This window comes from Salvelinus fontinalis, unplaced genomic scaffold (assembly GCF_029448725.1).
Source record: "Salvelinus fontinalis isolate EN_2023a unplaced genomic scaffold, ASM2944872v1 scaffold_0307, whole genome shotgun sequence".
Taxonomy (NCBI): Eukaryota; Metazoa; Chordata; class Actinopteri; order Salmoniformes; family Salmonidae; genus Salvelinus; species Salvelinus fontinalis.
In genome coordinates, this window is record NW_026600516.1 from 191,296 (window position 1) to 213,798 (window position 22,503).

Sequence of the window (22,503 nt, forward strand, 5' to 3'; positions counted from 1 at the left end):
CTCTGTTTTGCTACGATCCTCAGACCAGCAGCCTTGTTCAGACCTACCTGTACCAGGCTCCAACAGCTCTGTGTCGCTACGATCCTCAGACCAGCAGCCTTGTTTAGACCCACCGGTACCAGGCTCCACCAGCTGGTGTGGGGTCACTTAGAAATGTCCTTGTTTTTGAAAGAACAGCACTGTGTACTACTCCCTTCACAGAACAGCGCAAACTGGCTCTAACCAGAATAGAAAGAGGAGTGGGAGGCCCCGGTGCACAACTGAGCAAGAGGACAAGTACATTAGAGTGTCTAGTTTGAGAAACAGATGCCTCACAACTCCTCAACTGGCAGCTTCATTAAATAATACCCGCAAAACACCAGTCTCAACATCAACAGTGAAGAGGCGACTCTGGGATGCTGGCCTTCTAGGCAGAGTTGCAAAGAAAAAGCCATATCTCAGACTGGCCAATGAAAAGAAAAGATTAAGATGGGCAAAAGAACACAGACACAGGACAGAGGAACTCTGTCTAGATGTCGCCTTGTTTTCACAATCCATTCACACACACACACACACACACACACACACACACACACACACACACACACACACACACACACACACACACACACACACACACACACACACACACACACACACACACACACACACACACACACACACACACACACACACCTCTGTTACCCCTCTGCCCACCCAACCAGGAGCTCCAAAACTAGCCCATCAAGGTGAGCACATGTTTTGTGTGACTACAGACCACGTGAGCCTGAGTTACGCAAGGACTTTACAAAGAGCTCCCCATGTCTCTTTACCTCCGCCCTTTCTCTCCTTTCTCTCTCTCTCTCCTTTCTCTCTCTCTCTCTCTTTCTGTCTCTCCCTCTCTCCCTTTCTCTCTCTCTCCTTTCTCTCTCTCTCTCTCTTTCTGTCTCTCCCTCTCTCCCTTTCTCTCTCTCTCCTTTCTCTCTCTCTCTCTCTTTCTGTCTCTCCCTCTCTCCCTTTCTCTCTCTCTCCTTTCACCCTCTCTCCTTTCTCTCGCTCTCTCTTTCTGTCTCTCTCTCTCTCCCTTTCTCTCTCTCTCCTTTCTCTCTCTCTTTCTCTTTCTGTCTCTCTCCCTTTCCTTCTTTCTTTCTTTCTCTCTCTCTCCCTTTCTCTCCCTCTCTCTCCCTCTCTCTGTTCCCTCTCTCACTCTATCTCTCCCCACTATCTCTCTCTCTCTCCCTCCCTCCTTTCTCTCTCTCTCTCTCTCTCTCTCTCTCTCTCTCTCTCTCTCTCTCTCCCCCCTTTCTCTCTCTCTATCTTTCTTTCTCTCTCTCCTTCTCTCTCTCCTTTCTCTTTCTCTATCTTTCCCCACTCTCTCTCTCTCTTTCTACCCCCTCCCTCTCTGTCTAATTGTACAGGATCTGGGTTCAAACTACACACACAATTAGTAATTTTTATTACACAGTAAATAAGAATAGAATATCTTTCTAAACACTTCTACATTAAATGTGGATGCTAACATGATTACGGATAATCCTGAATGAATCATGAATTATGATGAGTGAGAAGGTTACAGAGGGTCAATGATCATACCCCAAGACATGCTAACTTCTCACCATTGTCAATAACAGGTTAGCATGTCTTGGGGGTATGATATTTTCACAACAGTAATTCATACAACAGGAATATGCATTTTCTTGCCCACCCACTTTTAACCCCACCTCTCACACAATTTTACATCTACCCCAGCCCCCCCCCCCCCCACACACACACACACAACCCTAACCTCCCCCCACCCATCTCTTCCACTTGACCAGGTAAAGAGCAGACAAATCATAACAAACCAGTCTTAAACATAAATAATAATAGCAATAATAATAATAAGAACAAAAACTACAATAATAATAATAATAATAAAAATAATAATATAATAATAACAACAATAATGATCATAATAATAACACAAGAAACAAATAAAAAACATATAACAACAAAAATGTATTATAATAAAAGCATATGAAAAGTAGAAGTAGAGTTATTTATTTGGTAGTCAGCGACAGTGTCTGACTACTGTAAAACAATACACTCTACTACAAGGAAAAGGCCAGCCTGAACTTCCTGTCTGGAGAGTGTCACACAGAGGTTGTGAACACACACACGATGCAAACAATGGTAACCTTGGAGACAATGGGGCATTCATATGGAACGTTACAAATGCACATGAATCAAAATGTTTTACAGCAAACAATGGAAAACTACTACGATTGTTTATATCCAATATTAACTATAAGCTAAAACATTGGAACTGAGCTGAGGCCTACTGTTTAACTTAGCTACTGTATCCACAACACAACGAAGCAGACCACAACTACATAAAACACAACTAAGACTACTTTATTTACAAGAGTCATTAGGGGTGTCAATTATTTTGACCTCTACCTTTTGAGGAAAAACGTATTACTTGTTAAACAAGATCTCTTTCTCTGGCAATTGTATTAGTATAAAATAATATAAGTTCCTCATTTTTTGTAGCACACAATATAGCTCAGTATTTCAATTATTTATTTTATACAGTCATTATTGCTCATCTTTATCAAGGGTGTCAATCATTTTGGACCTCACTGTATAACCAACCTATTACAACTGGGATTGTCTTAAAACTGTCTCCTCATTCAGGTACAAAGTACTGAACGCCAGCGTCATCCCCGAGGGCCAGTTCATGGACAACAAGAAGGCCTCTGAGAAGCTGCTTGTGTCCATTCATATAAATAACAATGATTTTTCAATCACTTCCGACCTCACTGTGTTTCTTTTCCTGTACCTGAGTGAAACCATTCTCTCTGTGATCCACTCACATGTCTTGTTGTTGACGTAAATAAACATCATCTCCATTCAACATGTGAAGGTCCTGTCCCAAATGGACCCCTAAGCCCTATCCACAGGTGTAGCTAAAACTATGGTGGTAGGCCTTGCCCTCTGATAGGCTAGGGGTGGAAGTTTCAACCATATTGCTTATACCAATCAAATCCTCTCATATCTCCACAAGTGCATAGGGCATTAGGTTTAGGGAGCGATTTGTGATTGGGCCTAAGAATGTGGTAATTCTGTATTGAGTGCTTTCAGCGGTCAAGTGTATTCTATAAATCATTTTTCAATGTTTTAAATGGGATTGTCATTTGCCCTCTGTGGGTCCCGTGTGGCTCAGTTGGTAGAGCATGGCGCCTGCAACGCCAGGGTTGTGGGTTCGATTCCCACGGGGGACCAGTACAAAAAAGTATGATTGTATGTACTTGTAAGTCGCTCTGGATAAGAGCGTCTGCTAAATGACTTAAATGTAAATGTAAATGTAAACATCATCATAGCGTGCCTGTAAAAAGGGGGAGGGGCTCAGCCAGCCCACTGTAGAAATAATGACATCACCACCATAGTTTTTAAAGAGATGTTGGGGTCTTTAAATGTCAATAGCCTCATTATTGAGACTTAGCACTGGTATAAAACATCTTAAAGGATTTCATGTTCCCACACAAGCCTTTGTTTAATGAAGATGATGGAAAAATCCTCCATTATAAACTTAACTTTAAGCTCACTTTAACCATGTGGTAAAAAAATAAAACCTTAAAATAGTGTTCTGTATGTCTTCATGATTCAACTTCACTCAAAGTTCACATATGAACGACTCAACTCAAAGTTGCATATGAACGACTCAACTCAAAGTTCACATATGAACGACTCAACTCAAAGTTCACATATGAAGGACTCAACTCAAAGTTCGCATATGAACGACTCAACTCAAAGTTCGCATATGAACGACTTAACTCAAAGTTCAGATATGAATGACTCAACTCAAAGTTCACATATGAACGACTCAACTCAAAGTTCGCATATGAACGACTCAACTCAAAGTTCAGATATGAATGACTCAACTCAAAGTTCACATATGAACGACTCAACTCAAAGTTCACATATGAACGACTCAACTCAAAGTGAAGAAAAGAGGATGACGTGGTCTAGAAACAGTCCACAGCTCCTGTCTCCAAGCCTAGGCACTTGTGTAGATGAGGGCTGTATGTACACTGCCTTGCAAAAGTAGTCCTACCCCTTGGATTTATTTACATTGTATTGTTACAAAGTAGGATAAAAATGGATTTAATTGTTTAAAAACATATCTCCAATCTACACAGAATACTCTGTAATTTCAAAGTGGAAGAAAAAGGTGAATTATTTCTAAAGGGAAAATACATCAATCTAGTTGTTGCAAAAGTATTCAGCTCTCTGAGTTAATACATGTTAGAAACACCTTTGGCAGTTGTAACGGGTGTCGTAATCCTCCTCCTCAAACGAGGAGAGGAGAGAAGGATCGAAAGACCAAAATGCAGCGGGTTGTGAATACATAATGAATTTTAATAAACAAGACGAAACTAAACACACGAAGAACACTTGATACTTTACAAAACAACAAAACGAAGTAAACAGACCTGGACACGAACTTACATACAACGTGAAGAACGCACGAACAGGAACAGACTACAACAATGAAACAGTCCCGTGTGGTGCGCACATACACTGACACGGAAGACAATCACCCACAAACAAACAGTGAGAACACCCTACCTTAATATGACTCTCAATTAGAGGAAAACGCAAAACACCTGCCTCTAATTAAGAGCCATACCAGGCAACCCAAAACCAACATAGAAACAGAAAACATAGACTGCCCACCCAAAACTCACGCCCTGACCATCACACACATACAAAACAACAGAAAACAGGTCAGGAACGTGACAGCAGTGATTTCAGCTGTGAGTCTTCTTGGGTAAGTCTCTAAGAGCTTTACACACCTGGGTTGTGCAATATTAGACCATTATTCCTTTCAGAATTCTTCAAGCTCTGTCAAGATGTTGGATTGTCAAACAGATTTAAATCAAAACTGTAACTAGGCCACTCAGGAACATTCACTGTCTTCTTTGTAAGAAACTCCAGTGTAGAGCTGACCAGTGTAGAGTGTGGTGTAAAGCAGGTTTTCCTCTAGGATTTTGCCTGTGCTTAGCTCCACCCCTTTTCATTTTATCCTGAAAAACACCCTAGTATTTGCCTATGACAAGCATACCCATACCATGATGCAGCCACCACCATGGTTGAAAATAAGAAGGCAGTTACTCAGTGATGTGGTGTGTTGGATTTGCCCCAAACATAAGGCTTTGCATTTAGGCCAAAAAGTGTATTCCTTTTCAGTAATGTTTTGCAGTATTACTTCAGTGACTTGTTGCATACATGCATGTTTTGGAACATTTGTATTCTATATACTTGTATTCTTCTTTTCACACATTTAAGTCATCATTGTGGAGTCACTACAATGTTGTTGATCCATCCTCAGTTTTCTCTTATCACTGTCACAGAACTCTGTAACTGTTTTAAAATCACCAATGGCCTCATGGCAACATCGCTGAGCAGGTTCCTTCCTGTCCTGCAGCTCAGTTCAGAAGGACGACTGTATCTTTGATGTGTCTGGGTGGTTTAATACATCATCCACAGTATCATTATGAACTTGATGCTTAAAGAGATATTCAATGTCTGATTTGTTATTGTTACCCATCTACCAATCACTGGCCTTCTTCATGAGGCTTTCTCAAAGCTCCCTGGTATTTGTAGTTGAGTCTTGACTGAGGGACAATACAGATGCTGTATGAATGCGGGTCATAGGAGGGGTTAGTCATTCAACCGCTGTTATTTCACACAGAGTGAGTCCATGTAACTTATAAGGCATATTAGGCCTTATAAACAAAGGGGCTGAATAATTATGCAGGGACTAGATTTGAGTTTTGACATTTTTTATATTATTATTTTTTTAACTCTATTTTTTTCTTCCACTTTGACATTACAGAGTTATTTCAGTAGGTTATTGACCAAAAATTACATTTTACTTCCACGTTGTAAGATAATAAAATGTGAAGTAATCAAAGGGGTATGAAAACTGTATCAAGGTACTGTGTCAAGGTACTGTGTCAAGGTACTGTGTCAAGGTACTGTGTCAAAGTACTGTATCAAGGTACTGTATCAAGGTACTGTGTCATGGTACTGTATTAAGGTACTGTATCAAGGTAATGTGTCAAGGTACTGTATCAAGGTACTGTATCAAGGTACTGTGTCAAGGTACTGTGTCAAGGTACTGTATCAAGGTACTGTATTAAGGTACTGTATCAAGGTACTGTGTCAAGGTACTGTGTCAAGGTACTGTATCAAGGTACTGTATTAAGGTACTGTGTCAAGGTACTGTATCAAGGTAATGTATCAAGGTACTGTATCAAGGTACTGTGTCAAGGTAATGTGTCAAGATACTGTATCAAGGTACTGTGTCAAGGTACTGTGTCAAGGTACTGTGTCAAGGTACTGTATCAAGGTACTGTGTCAAGGTACTGTATCAAGGTACTGTATCAAGGTACTGTATTAAGGTACTGTGTCAAGGTACTGTATCAAGGTACTGTATCAAGGTACTGTATCAAGGTACTGTATTAAGGTACTGTATCAAGGTACTGTATCAAGGTACTGTGTCAAGGTACTGTGTCAATGTACTGTGTCAAGGTACTGTATCAAGGTACTGTATCAAGGTACTGTATCAAGGTACTGTATCAGGGTACTGTAACAAGGTACTGTATCAAGGTACTGTATCAAGGTACTGTGTCAAGGTACTGTGTCAAGGTACTGTATCAAGGTACTGTATTAAGGTACTGTATCAGGGTACTGTATCAAGGTACTGTGTCAAGGTACTGTATCAGGGTACTGTATCAGGGTACTGTATCAGGGTACTGTATCATGGTAGTGTATTAATGTACTGTATCAGGGTACTGTATCAAGGTACTGTATCAGGGTACTGTGTCAAGGTACTGTGTCAAGGTACTGTGTCAACGTACTGTGTTAAGGTACTGTATCAAGGTACTGTATCAAGGTACTGTATCAGGGTACTGTATCAAGGTACTGTGTCAAGGTACTGTATCAGGGTACTGTAACAAGGTACTGTATCAAGGTACTGTATCAAGGTACTGTGTCAAGGTACTGTATTAAGGTACTGTATCAGGGTACTGTATCAAGGTACTGTGTCAAGGTACTGTATCAGGGTACTGTATCAGGGTACTGTATCATGGTAGTGTATTAAGGTACTGTATCAGGGTACTGTATCAAGGTACTGTATCAGGGTACTGTATCAGGGTACTGTATCAAGGTACTGTATCAAGGTACTGTATCAGGGTACTGTGTCAAGGTACTGTGTCAAGGTACTGTGTCAAGGTACTGTGTTAAGGTACTGTATCAAGGTACTGTATCAAGGTACTGTGTCAAGGTACTGTATCAAGAGTGCAGATCTAGGATCAGATCCCCCCCTGTCCATGTCATCCTATCAGACCACCCCTGACCCCACCTCGTGCATGTCATCTTATCAGATTCCCCCTGACCCCATCCCGTCCATGTCATCTTATCAGATTCCCCCTGACCCCATCCCGTCCATGTCATCTTATCAGACCCCCCCCCCCCCCCCCCGACCCCACATGTCATCTTATCAGACCCCCCCTGACCCCACCCAGTACATGTCATCTTATTAGATCCCCCCTGACCCCATCCCGTCCATGTCATCTTATCAGATCCCCCCTGACCCCACCCAGTACATGTCATCTTATTAGATCCCCCCCGACCCCATCCCGTCCATGTCATCTTGTCAGATCCCCCCTGACCCCACCCAGTACATGTCATCTTATTAGATCCCCCCCGACCCCATCCCGTCCATGTCATCTTATCAGACCCCCCCTGACCCCACCCAGTACATGTCATCTTATTAGATCCCCCCTGACCCCATCCCGTCCATGTCATCTTATCAGACCCCCCCCCCCCGACCCCACATGTCATCTTATCAGACCCCCCCTGACCCCACCCAGTACATGTCATCTTATTAGATCCCCCCTGACCCCACCCCGTCCATGTCATCTTATCAGATCCCCCCCTGACCCCATCCCGTCCATGTCATCTTATCAGATCCCCCCCTGACCCCATCCCGTCCATGTCATCTTATCAGATCCCCCCTGACCCCACCCCGTCCATGTCATCTTATCAGATCCCCCCCTGACCCCATCCCGTCCATGTCATCTTATCAGACCCCCCCTGACCCCACCCAGTACATGTCATCTTATTAGATCCCCCCTGACCCCACCCAGTACATGTCATCTTATTAGATCCCCCCCGACCCCATCCCGTCCATGTCATCTTGTCAGATCCCCCCTGACCCCACCCAGTACATGTCATCTTATTAGATCCCCCCCGACCCCATCCCGTCCATGTCATCTTATCAGACCCCCCCTGACCCCACCCAGTACATGTCATCTTATTAGATCCCCCCTGACCCCATCCCGTCCATGTCATCTTATCAGACCCCCCCCCCCCGACCCCACATGTCATCTTATCAGACCCCCCCTGACCCCACCCAGTACATGTCATCTTATTAGATCCCCCCTGACCCCACCCCGTCCATGTCATCTTATCAGATCCCCCCCTGACCCCATCCCGTCCATGTCATCTTATCAGATCCCCCCCTGACCCCATCCCGTCCATGTCATCTTATCAGATCCCCCCTGACCCCACCCCGTCCATGTCATCTTATCAGATCCCCCCCTGACCCCATCCCGTCCATGTCATCTTATCAGATCCCCCCCTGACCCCATCCTGTCCATGTCATCTTATCAGATCCCCCCTGACCCCATCCCGTCCATGTCATCTTATCAGATCCCCTCTGACCCCACCCCGTCCATGTCATCTTATCAGATCCCCCCCTGACCCCATCCCGTCCATGTCATCTTATCAGATCCCCCCCTGACCCCATCCCGTCCATGTCATCTTATCAGATCCCCCCCTGACCCCATCCCGTCCATGTCATCTTATCAGATCCCCCCCTGACCCCATCCCGTCCATGTCATCTTATCAGACCCCCTCTGACCCCACATGTCATCTTCTCAGACCCCTCTGACCCCATCTCGTCCATGCCATCTTATTCATTATGATCTAAAAGGCTATTATAAATCACTCCTATTCAGAGCTGCTTGGTACATATATATATTTTACCTTTATTTAACTAGACAAGTCAGTTAACAACAAATTCTTGTTTACAATGATGGCCCAACGGGGAGAACAGCTCTGGGATTTGATCCAGCAACCCTTCGATAACTGGCCCGATGCACTAACCACTAGGCTACCAGTCGACCCAAAAATACATACGGTCCCTGAAAGGATTGGATAGGAAAGCAATATGGTGAAAACTCCTGGCCTATCAGAGGGCAGAGTTGACCTACCATCATATTGTTATCTATCCCATTCTATCAGATCTACACAAGTTGACTAGACTAGCTGGTGCTGCTACCACCATAATGTTATCCCATTCTATCAGATCTACACAAGTTGACTAGACTAGCTGGTGCTACTACCACCATAATGTTATCTATCCCATTCTATCAGATCTACACAAGTTGACTAGACTAGTTGGTGCTGCTACCACCATAATGTTATCCCATTCTATCAGATCTACACAAGTTGACTAGACTAGCTGGTTCTGCTACCACCATAATGTTATCTATCCCATTCTATCAGATCTACACAAGTTGACTAGACTAGCTGGTGCTGCTACCACCATAATGTTATCTATCCCATTCTATCAGATCTACACAAGTTGACTAGACTAGCTGGTGCTGCTACCACCATAATGTTATTTATCCCATTCTATCAGATCTACACAAGTTGACTAGACTAGCTGGTGCTGCTACCACCATAATGTTATCCCATTCTAACAGATCTACACAAGTTGACTAGACTAGCTGGTGCTGCTACCACCATAATGTTATCCCATTCTATCAGATCTACACAAGTTGACTAGACTAGCTGGTGCTACTACCACCATAATGTTATCTATCCCATTCTATCAGATCTATACAAGTTGACTAGACTAGCTGGTGCTGCTACCACCATAATGTTATCCCATTCTATCAGATCTACACAAGTTGACTAGACTAGCTGGTGCTACTACCACCATAATGTTATCTATCCCATTCTATCAGATCTACACAAGTTGACTAGACTAGCTGGTGCTGCTACCACCATAATGTTATCCCATTCTATCAGATCTACACAAGTTGACTAGACTAGCTGGTGCTGCTACCACCATAATGTTATCTATCCCATTCTATCAGATCTACACAAGTTGACTAGACTAGCTGGTGCTGCTACCACCAGATTGTTATCTATCCCATTCTATCAGATCTACACAAGTTGACTAGACTAGCTGGTGCTGCTACCACCATAATGTTATCTATCCCATTCTATCAGATCTACACAAGTTGACTAGACTAGCTGGTGCTGCTACTGGAATACATCAAACAAGTGGAAAGACTAGAGTGATCCAGGAGGGGTTTGGGAAACACTGGACTAGAGTCTCGGGATCACAGGACGTTGGTGGCACACATGGTTTCCATGGTTTCCAGTTGTTTGATGCCATTCCATTTGCTCCGTTCCAGACATTATTATGAGTCGTTCTCCCCTCAGCAAGTTCCAATGCTAGGGATTGATTCAGGAATGGGCCAACAGCCAACCTTTCTCTCACCACAGCTCAACAGCTCCACCAGGTGGAAAGACTGGAAAACTGCTACCTCTTAAAACTTTCTCCAAACCAACAGCATCTTGGTGCTTTACAGACAGCTCTGTTGAGGTTTAGAGGGTATTAAATGAAACTGTCATCTTGATAACAGTAACTGTTTTACAGACTTTAGCTTGACCCTGTGTTAATGAGCTCTTTGTAATAAACACACACACGAGGCCTGAAGGCACAACCCACATTGAGTTTACAGTAACAATGGAGAGAAGTAGGTCCTCAACCAACAGTAACAATGGAGAGAGGAGGAAGGTCCTCAACCAACAGTAACAATGAAGAGAGGAGGAAGGTCCTCAACCAACAGTAACAATGAAGAGAGGAGGAAGGTCCTCAACCAACAGTAACAATGGAGAGAGGTGGAAGGTCCTCAACCAACAGTAACAATGGAGAGAGGAGGAAGGTCCTCAACCAACAGTAACAATGGAGAGAGGAGGAAGGTCCTCAACCAACAGTAACAATGGAGAGAGGAGGAAGGTCCTCAACCAACAGTAACAATGGAGAGAGGAGGAAGGTCCTCAACCAACAGTAACAATGGAGAGAGGAGGAAGGTCCTCAACCAACAGTAACAATGGAGAGAAGTGGAAGGTCCTCAACCAACAGTAACAATGGAGAGAGGAGGAAGGTCCTCAACCAACAGTAACAATGGAGAGAGGAGGAAGGTCCTCAACCAACAGTAACAATGGAGAGAGGTGGAAGGTTCTCAACCAACAGTAACAATGGAGAGAGGTGGAAGGTTCTCAACCAACAGTAACAATGGAGAGAGGTGGAAGGTCCTCAACCAACAGTAACAATGGAGAGAGGTGGAAGGTTCTCAACCAACAGTAACAATGAAGAGAGGAGGAAGGTCCTCAACCAACAGTAACAATGAAGCGAGGAGGAAGGTCCTCAACCAACAGTAACAATGAAGAGAGGAGGAAGGTCCTCAACCAACAGTAACAATGGAGAGAAGTGGAAGGTCCTCAACCAACAGTAACAATGGAGAGAGGTGGAAGGTCCTCAACCAACAGTAACAATGGAGAGAGGTGGAAGGTCCTCAACCAACAGTAACAATGGAGAGAGGTGGAAGGTCCTCAACCAACAGTAACAATGAAGAGAGGAGGAAGGTCCTCAACCAACAGTAACAATGAAGCGAGGAGGAAGGTCCTCAACCAACAGTAACAATGAAGAGAGGAGGAAGGTCCTCAACCAACAGTAACAATGGAGAGAGGTGGAAGGTCCTCAACCAACAGTAACAATGGAGAGAGGTGGAAGGTCCTCAACCAACAGTAACAATGGAGAGAGGAGGAAGGTCCTCAACCAACAGTAACAATGGAGCAATAAGAAAGGAGCATCATAAACTACTACTCAGACTGTCATGGTCATTCTGAAGTCTTTCATTGTGTTTTTCTACAGTGGAACTTAAACAGCACTATTTCAATACACCAATCAGTCTTCCTGCTTTGGTAAAACAACATAGGAAGTGTTCAGTACATTGACTAAATACATATCATGAATGTCACTTGTCTTTAACAAGTTTAGCCAGTTTTCCTAAAATCCTCTATGGTCAATTAGTCCTCTGTTGTTCTGCCTTTTGTAAATATGTGTTTAACCTGCCTTACAATAAATATAGACATGTTTATTTCTATGTTTACAACCTGTTAAATAGACAATCATTAGACAATGAGCATCATCATACAGAGTTATTTATTGACATCATCAAATCACAGCTTACACACACATCAACTCAGGTTTGGGGAAATGATCAGTCCTAAAACAATGCAAGTCTATGTGTATACAACATACACAATACAATGAAATCACACTGTAGTGCATCAATTCATTACTTAGAATCTAAACGAGTATTTCTGTGCCCTTGAAAGTTACACTGGGCTGTAGGTTGGGATGGAGATCAGGGGAGTAGTGCAGGAGGGACCCATCCTTCATATGCTGGGGGTCCCAAGGCTCACTCCAGATTCTGGGCCCCTGCCATCCTTCATATGCTGGGGGTTCCCAAGGCTCACTCCAGACTCTGGGCCCCTGGGGGCCAAAGAGAATCTGACTGTTAGAGAGGAAACAAACCAGCACGACGGCCGGGTGCTTCTGACCAGAATATCGGACACTCATTTTTGTTAATTTCATGACTATTCTACATTTAGGTCCAAAGCCTATACAATATATTAGCTCATAAACTATGTAAGTCATTACTAAAGTAAAATATTTACAGGTGATTGGCCCGATGGTGAGGGGCTTGAGGCGGATGGACTTGGACACAGAGCGGGATCTCCTCCTGGAACACACCTGTAGAGAGAGAAACCAAACAGTCAGAGAGACCAACCACTAACTCAGAGAGACCAAACACTAAGTCAGAGAGACCAACCACTAAGTCAGAGAGACCAAACACTAAGTCAGAGAGACCAAACACTAAGTCAGAGAGACCAAACACTAAGTCAGAGAGACCAAACACTAAGTCAGAGAGACCAAACACTAAGTCAGAGAGACCAAACACTAAGTCAGAGAGACCAAACACTAAGTCAGAGAGACCAAACACTAAGTCAGAGAGACCAATCACTAAGTCAGAGAGACCAAACACAACGAAACCTGAAAGCCCATGGAGAGAGTTAATGAGTCTGAGAAGAACATCAGGACTCACTGGAGTGCAGGAGGAGCTCCTCTGGTCACACAGGCTGAGGCTGCAGTGCAGGAAGATGTAACGGTAGTCCCCCTGCAGTAGAGCAGAGAAGCGAGCCCTGAGGGACGAGCCGCTTTCCTCCACTGTCACCTGGGTACGATTTGTAGGACACCTGGGAGAAGAGCCAAGAAACAGCAAAGGGTTCAAGGCTACACAGACCGTACACAGCAACAAACATACCATACTTCACACACAAAACAAACACACATAGACATGCAAACAGCTGATGAATAGAGTCATGGACCTGTCCTGAATCATGTAGATCTGTGGGGGATTATCAGGGCTGGGTGATTCCGTGGTGTAGCAGTCTTCCAGAACAACGACAAAACGTTCTGCCTCGGACTCCTCTACGGACACGCCCACGTACAGGGAGGAACCCGCAATCAGGGTGACTGGCTGACCAGCTGGGTAAGGCTGTGTGTAGTTGGTGTCGCGGTACAGAGACATGGAGGCCTTGGCCTTGGCACCGACTCTGACAACTTTATGATCCGTTCTGTGAAGAGGTACAAAGGTACAAAGAGGTGAAGCTACAAATCAAATCAAACTTTATGAACATTAAAATAACAGTTGAATGTTCATAATGATGACACTGTTAGAAAAAACAGTTCCAAAAGGGTTCTTTGGCTGTCCCCATATGAGAACCCTTTTTGGTTCCAGGTTGAACCTGTTTTGGTTCTAGGTAGAACCCTCTGTGGAGAGCATTCTACATGGAACTCAAAATAATTATATCTGGATCCAAAAGTTTTCTGCCTGGAACCAAAAGGTGTTCTTCAAAGGGTTCTCCTATGGGGACAGCCAAAGAATCCATTTAGGTTCTAAATGGCACATTTTTTCTAATAGTGTAGTTTGAAACAAAGACAACAGAATAAACAGAATGGAGTTTCAGCATATTTTCTCACAGTGGGAGAGGTCTGATGGCCACATCCAGACTGCTCTCTGTCTCCAGAGGATAGACACAGGAGAAGGGAAAGCCGAAGGGTTGGGAGTCGTTCCTCCCATCTACTGGATAAACGAATAAGCTGTTGGAGTAGACAGCATGGGTGGCGTTTGTCTGGGAAAAGGAGGGGGGTTAAGAAATATGCCATATTCATGCATTTATTAGGCCTGCTTGCATTAGTGATGTGTAGACTACCGTGAAATCACAGTGATATGTAGACTGCCGTGAAATCACAGTGATGTGTAGACTACCGTGAAATCACAGTGATGTGTAGACTACCGTGAAATCACAGTGATGTGTAGACCGCCGTGAAATCACAGTGATGTGTAGACTGCCGTGAAATCACAGTGATGTGTAGACGACCGTGAAATCACAGTGATGTGTAGACTGCCGTGAAATCACAGTGATGTGTAGACTACCGTGAAATCACAGTGATGTGTAGACTACCGTGAAATCACAGTGATGTGTAGACTGCCGTGAAATCACAGTGATGTGTAGACTGCCGTGAAATCACAGTGATGTGTAGACTACCGTGAAATCACAGTGATGTGTAGACTACCGTGAAATCACAGTGATGTGTAGACTACCGTGAAATCACAGTGATGTGTAGACGACCGTGAAATCACAGTGATGTGTAGACTACCGTGAAATCACAGTGATGTGTAGACTACCGTGAAATCACAGTGATGTGTAGACGACCGTGAAATCACAGTGATGTGTAGACTACCGTGAAATCACAGTGATGTGTAGACGACCGTGAAATCACAGTGATGTGTAGACTACCGTGAAATCACAGTGATGTGTAGACTACCGTGAAATCACAGTGATGTGTAGACTGCTGTGAAATCACAGTGATGTGTAGACTACCGTGAAATCACAGTGATGTGTTTGACAATTAACCACCGTTAACACTAATGTCATATCCGTCTTCAGCCCTGTTTATTTACTTAACCTTGATTTAAAGCAGGGAGTCCTATTGAGACCAAGGTCTCATGACAAGACCAGCAGCTACTACACATTAAATGTTAGAGACACACATACTTAAATCAAGGCAGGAGCATAGAAAACACAAAAATACAAAAACACAATTGAAAAACAAGCAGAGGTTCCTCCACCAACAATCTGAACTGTCTGAAAGGCACCATTGCATCCCGTGTAGCTCAGTTGTAAATGAGAACTTGTCCTCAACTAGCCTACCTGGTTAAATAAAGGTGAAATAAAAACATTTAATACATTTAAAAAGTAAGATGCAAACCAACTAAAGTGTATGTTTAGTAATAATTCATAAAACTTCTCCAGGGAAAATATTGGGGATGGGACAGCAATATAGAACCTTCTTGAACATAAAGTGAAAATATTTCTCACCTCCAGAGTGTTCCCACAGCGTCCCTCCCTGCGCTCCACCTGGTACCACACCGTGCCGTTACGATCCTCGTGGGCGGAGCAGCGGTGGTCGGCCAGGTGAGCAGAGGAAGCATCCAGACCAGCAGCCTCCAGGTAAACATTTGGAAGGCCCACCTTCAGGAGGCTCCGCCCACACACCAGCTCTGGAGCTAAGTTAACAACTCAGGAGGTTATTTAAGCAATAAGGTGTGAACTGGTACATGTGTGAGACTGAGATCCCTGTGTGGCTTCCTATACACCACGCAACACGGAATGCCTGCATACATCCCTCAGCCGTGGTGTATTGGCCATATACCACAAACCCCCAAGCTGCCTTATCAACCAATCATCATTCAGGGCTGGGACCCTGAATGTTGATTGGCTGAAAGCCGTGGTATGTGAGACCATATACCACGGGTATGAGAAAACATGTATTTTTACTGTTCTAATTCCGTTGGTAATCAGTTTATAAAAGCAATAAGGCACCTTGGGGGTTTGTGATATATGGCCAATATACCACGCCTCCTCTGACCTTATTGGTTAAAAGATACGCATCTTAAAGATGCATCATTTCACCCCTATATCTCTGCGTTTCATAGTGTTTGAAAGAAATACAGATGTGACAATGCAGTTTATACACTCACCTTTCCTCTCACATCTCCAGTTGGTCTCATTGTCGCTCACACAGGCATCAAACACTCCACATGTAGAACACACTGTGGTGCTGACATCTGGAAGAGACAGAGGTAGTGTTAAATGGCTTTGTTATGTCTAGTTACTTGAACATTCTTTGTGTCTCTAAGAATCAGGGATAATCCCTTTACGATAGCAATATACCTGCACAGTAGGCCATGTTGCATGTTGTTGTAGGGACCAACTTGTAGACATAGTAGTTTCCATAGCAGGCTTTGACATGGATGGGATTTTGCCTCCTGTAGCAGCAGTCATAGTAATAGTGTCCACAGACGCTCCTCTGAACCACCCCGTCTAACAGCTGGGGATGCGCTAATGGAAGCCACAAGGGGATCTCCGTCCCACACATGTACTTTTCCACACACCTCTCTGGCATCTGAACACTGGTGTTCCCCAGGAACAGGCGATACCAGCCCTGCCAGTTGACAGACGTGTCACAGTGGTAGCCGTTAGCTGGACCGTAGTTGGTGGTGGAACGCCAGTCGTCATTCAGTACAGAGTAGTGCAGGCAGGGGTCTGCACAGAGGGATGTTCCACCAACACTGATACAGTCCTCTCCCACTGGACACCGTCTCCCCCCGCACTGAAACTGCACTGAACGGGAGTCAGAACCAGGACTGGAGTGGAGGTCGTCTTCAGGAGGCACCAGGCAGTTGAAGGATCCGGGGGTGTTCTCACAGACCTGAGGAGGGCTGCAGGGTTGGTCTGGGAGGGAACACTCGTCAACGTCCACACAGCCCAGCTCCGAGGACCAGCCGTAACCTTGACGACAGCAGGAGCCTTTAGCGCAGAATTCAAGGTCGTAGCATGTGATGCCGTCGCCAACGAAGCCATCTTGACAGGTGCAAGTGACGGACCCGGTTTGGAAAGCATCTCCCCTCTCACGTTCCACAGGTGAGTCTAGGCAGGTGGCTTGGTCATGACACGCCTCACAACTGGTAACAACCGTACCTGAGAAAACAATTCCCCCATAAAGCTTATGACAAGACACTACATTCAATTTAATCAATAACGCCCGAGGAGGTGTGATATATTGGCCGTTATAAACTGGGTAGTTTGGGTCCTGGATGCTGATTGGTTGAAAGCTGTGGAATATCAGACATTATAAACTGGTTGGTTAGAGCCCTGAATGCGGATTGGCTGACACCCGTGGTATATCAGACCGTATACCACGGGTATGACAAAACATTTATAATTACTGCTCTAAATACATTGGTAAACAGTTTATAATAGCAATAAGGCACCTTGAAGATTTGTGTTATTTTGCCAATATACCACAGGCTAAGAACTGTCCTTAGCCGTGGTATATTGGCCGTATACCACACCCCCTCGTGCCTTATTGCTTAAATATACCACAAGTATGATGCAAAATTACTTGTTTACTGTTATAATTACGTTGGTAACTAGTTTATAATAGCAATAATGCACATCAGGGGTTTGTGGTATATGGCCAATATGTCACTGCTAAGGGCTGTATCCAGGCACACCCCTTCACATCGTCCGTAAGAACAACAACACATAAAACCTCACATAATTCTGCAAAAAAACTATTACAATTTATCTCATCCAGTAGTACAGTTGAAGTAATTAGTTTACATACACCTTAGCCAAATACATTTTAACTCTTCCTGACATTTAATCCTAGTAAAGAATTCCCTGTCTTAGGTCAGTTAGGATCACCCCTTTATTTTAAGAATGTGAAATTGTCACGAACGTCATCTTGGAAATGACCGGACCAAGGTGCAGCGTGGTGGGCGTACATTTCACTTTATTATAAATGTCGCCAAAAAAACAAGTAACAACAAAAACCAATGTGAAGCTTACTAGGGCTATACAGGCCACTAACAAAGACAACTACCCACAACTAAGGTGGCAAAACAGGCTGCCTAAGTACGATTCTTAATCAGAGACAACGAGAATCAGCTGTCCTTGATTGAGAACCATACCAGGCAAAAACATAGAAACAGAAAACATAGAATGCCCACCCCACATCACACCCTGACCTAACCAAATAGAGAAATAAAACGGCTCTCTAAGGTCAGGGCGTGACAGAAATGTCAGAATAATAGTAGAGAGAATGATTTATTTCAGCTTTTATTTATTTCATCACATTCCCAGTGGTTCAGAAGTTTACATACACTCAATTAATATTTGGTAGCATTGCCTTTAAATTGTTTAACTTGGGTCTGTAACGGCGGGTTTCCTCCTCTTCGTCTGAAGAGGAGGTGTAGCAGGGATCGGACCAAGACGCAGAGTGGTAAGTGTCCATGTTTTAATATAATCCACTGAACACGACAAAAAATACAAAATAACAAAGTAACCTAACCGAAACAGTCACGTGTGGCATGAACACAGACACAGGAAACAAACACCCACAACCCAACAGTGAAAACAGGCAACCTAAATATGGTTCCCAATCAGAGACAATGCAAAACACCTGCCTCTGATTGAGAACCATATCAGGCCAAATGACAAACCTAAACATAGAAACACATAACATAGACTGCCCACCCCAACTCACGCCCTGACCATACTAACTAAAGACAAAACAATGGAAAATAAAGGTCAGAACGTGACAGGGTCAAACGTTTCAGGTAGCCTTCCACAAGCTTCCCACAATAAGTTGGGTGAATTTTGGCCCATTGCTCCTGACAGAGCTGGTGTAACTGAGTCAGGTTTGTAGGCCTCCTTGCTCGCACACACTTTTTCAGTTCTGCCCACAAATGTTCTATAGGATTGAGGTCAGGGCTTGTGATGGCCACTCCAATACCTTGACTTTGTTGTCCTTAAGCCATTTTGCCACAACTTTGGAAGTATGCTTGGGGTCATTGTTTATTTGGAAGACCCATTTGCGACCAAGCTTTAACTTCCTGACTGATGTCTTGAGATGTTTCTTCAATATATCCACATAAATTTCCTCCCTCATGATGCCATCTATTTTGTGAAGTGCACCATTCCCTCCTACAGCAAAGCACCCCCACAACATGATGCTGCCACCTCCGTACTTCACGGTTGGGATGGTGTTCTTCGGCTTGCAAGCCTCCCCCTTTTTCCTCCAAACATAACGATGGTCATTATGGCCAAACAGTTCTTTTTTTGTTTCATCAGACCAGAGGACATTTCTCCAAAAAGTACGATCTTTGTCTCCATGTGCAGTTGCAAACCGTAGTCTGTCTTTTTTATGGCTGTTTTGGAGCAGTGGCTTCTTCCTTGCTGAGCGGCCTTTCAGGTTATGTTGATATAGGACTCGTTTTACTGTGGATATAGATACTTTTGTACCAGTTTCCTCCAGCATCTTCACAAGGTCCTTTGCTGTTGTTCTGGGAATGATTTGCACTTTTCTCACCAAAGTACGTTCATCTGTAGGAGACAGAACGCATCTCCTACCTGAGCGGTATGACGGCTGCGTGGTCCCATGGTGTTTATACTTGCGTACTATTGTTTTTACAGATGAACGTGGTATCTTCAGGCGTTTGGAAATTGCTCCCAATGATGAACCAGACTTGTGGAGGTCTACAATTTTTTTCTGAGGTCATGGCTGATTTCTTTTGATTTCCCCATGATGTCAAGCAAAGAGGCACTGAGTTTGAAGGTAGGCCTTGAAATACATCCACAGGTACACCTCCAATTGACTCAAATGATGTCAATTAGCCTATCAGAAGCTTCTAAAGCCATGACATAATTTCCTGGAATTTTCCAAGCTGTTTAAAGGCACAGTCAATTTAGTGTATGTAAACTTCTGACCCACTGGAATTGTAATACAGTGAATTATAAGTGAAATAATCTGTCTGTAAACAATTGTTGGAAAAATGACTTGTGTCATGCACAAAGTAGATGTCCTAACCGACTTGCCAAAACTGTAGTTTGTTAACAAGAAATTTGTGGGGTGGTTGAAAAATGAGTTTTAATGACTCCAACATAAGTGTATGTAAACTTCCGACTTCAACTGTATATAGTATTTTTAAGTGAGCACTGATGCCGTCTTGTGATAAGTAGTGGTCACTAAATTGTCATGATCAGGGATTTCAAGTTTGTATCTGTCCATTTCTACCCAGCTGATCATAGCGAAAAATAAAATACTTCTGCATTTGGTGGTGTGTACACATTAATTCTCATTGGAAGTAGGCTCAGGATAACTGGGCAGCTGATATTCAGAGATTAAATAGACAAATTGATTAGTCACAGGAATCAGGACTAATAAATTCAATGCAACTGGTTGTTTTACAAACTGTAGGCCTACCATATGGATGGGCATTCCTAAAATTCCATTCTGGCTGACACTGTAGGCTATAGCCCAGTAATCACAGACCGATGCTGACATCTTTTGGACGTCTTTATTTGGTTCTGTCTGGACCAGCCTTGAGTTCCACATCCATGGACATTGATTTTTGGTCCGGTCGTCTGTTTTGTTCAGATTTGGTCTGGTATGGACCGGCCTTGGTCCAAACATAAATGTCTATAAATGACGTCTTTTCAACTTTAATTAAGAACCAAAAATGAACAAGATTTAAATGTTCGGAAAATACGTTTCTTCAACGTCCAGAAAATACATATTTTCAACCTCCAGAAAATACATATTTTCTACTTTCATTCAGAACCGAAAATGTACCTGATTTCAACGTCCAGAAAAAACGTTGTTTCAATGTCTGGAAAATATGAATTTTTAACTTCTGGAAAATAAGTATTTTAAACTCCCGGAAAATACGTATTTTCAACTTTCATTCAGAATCTAAAATGAACCTAACTTCAACATCTGTAAAATAAGTACTTAGGCGTCTTTTCAACATTGTTTTGCTTACTGGGACTATTTTAGTTTTGCAGTGTATAGGAGGGTAGCAATTTATTTATCTTGCTTAGGGTGGCAGGTCCTGGCTGAAGCTAACATAAATTAACTACCCTAGTACTTTGTTTGTAATATCCAAACCATAACGCAAAATATGCTAATTTCAAAGCTGATTGCCACCAGCAACTTTATTAATTCGCTTAAAAGGTCCCTCCGCCACGTCTCTCTCCATCAGCCAAATATGATCTATTGCCTCAGCAAAGTCAGTGCCCTCTTGCTGAGAAGGGTCTATTTGCAGACCATGTTTACTACATGCGGAACCCACTACATGTCGCGCCCATTACTTGTCACTTACTACATGTCGCGCCCACTGCTATTGAGGTTGCTAGCTAGGACATCGGCACACAGTGTCCTTTGCCCCCGCCTGCCGAGCACTGCTTTCCTGTAGTTATTTTAACGTCAAAGTGGGGGTAATCCCTACCCAGTAGTCCCATTCAAGAGTTTGGTTGGTTACACTAGCTAGCTACTTCCCTCGCCGTAACGTTAACAGAACTGCAGGAAAGCAGTGCCCGACAGGCGGGGGCGAAGTACACTGTGTACCGGTGTCCCCAAGCTAGCTAACAACCTCTTTCTTCTTTGGTGGGGTTTCTCGGTGGTTGGCATCCAATGTCGGTGCATTTTTGTTTTGTTCAGTACAACTGGTTTTCACAGCATTGCAACCACCTTTGAAAAAAGGTGTGGATAATATGCAGTATTATATTTGTAATATTGTATTATTTACACCAGCATTTATTTTGAAAGTTTACACAAATACTGGTATTTTGAAAGTAGGCTATATTTAAATAAATACACGTTTAATAAAATACAAATATAGGTTATTGGAATAAATCAATAGAGTCTGCGAAACAAAATTGGTATCTTGTGCTGGACAATGGGTTTAATACAGAGTGCTGGTGAATGCTTACTCCACCCACTCCATTCACTGCAATGCAATAGAGTAGACTGAATATGAAATACTTTGTTCTCCACCCTCTCCATAGCCCCAATGCAATACACTGTAATAGACTGTACATGGGATACATATTGACTTGTAGAGAGAGAACTTGTCTACCTGTCTCCGCTAAAGTGGGGTGGGAATTACTCAGTAGGGTCTCTACTAACCAAATATATGCACTTTTGTAGGAGGACTGTGTTGTACATATTCATCAGGACTTTGTTCTTTACCCACTCCATAGCTATCTATACCCCCTCCAAGCATCAGATCGTGCGACACAGTCCCTGTTCAAAACGTACCATATTTAGTACGAATACCGTGCTGAGTTAATAAATAATAATACTGAGGTAAAGGGAGGAGAGGAATATATATATATATATAAAGGAAGGAG

The 22,503-nt window shown here is 43.4% G+C and overlaps 1 protein-coding gene across 1 annotated transcript; it reads right to left on the reverse strand.

Moving 5' to 3' along the window:
• Positions 1-12,383: 12,383 nt before the first annotated feature.
• LOC129845452 (uromodulin-like) lies at positions 12,384-17,431 on the reverse strand (the record flags this gene model as incomplete). The annotated part of the gene is made up of 8 exons (XM_055913393.1): positions 12,384-12,670; positions 12,856-12,931; positions 13,284-13,434; positions 13,567-13,815; positions 14,222-14,373; positions 15,625-15,812; positions 16,287-16,373; positions 16,480-17,431. Coding segments are annotated over 8 exons (1,875 nt in total), but the record flags the coding sequence as incomplete, so codon positions are not given.
• Positions 17,432-22,503: the final 5,072 nt, after the last annotated feature.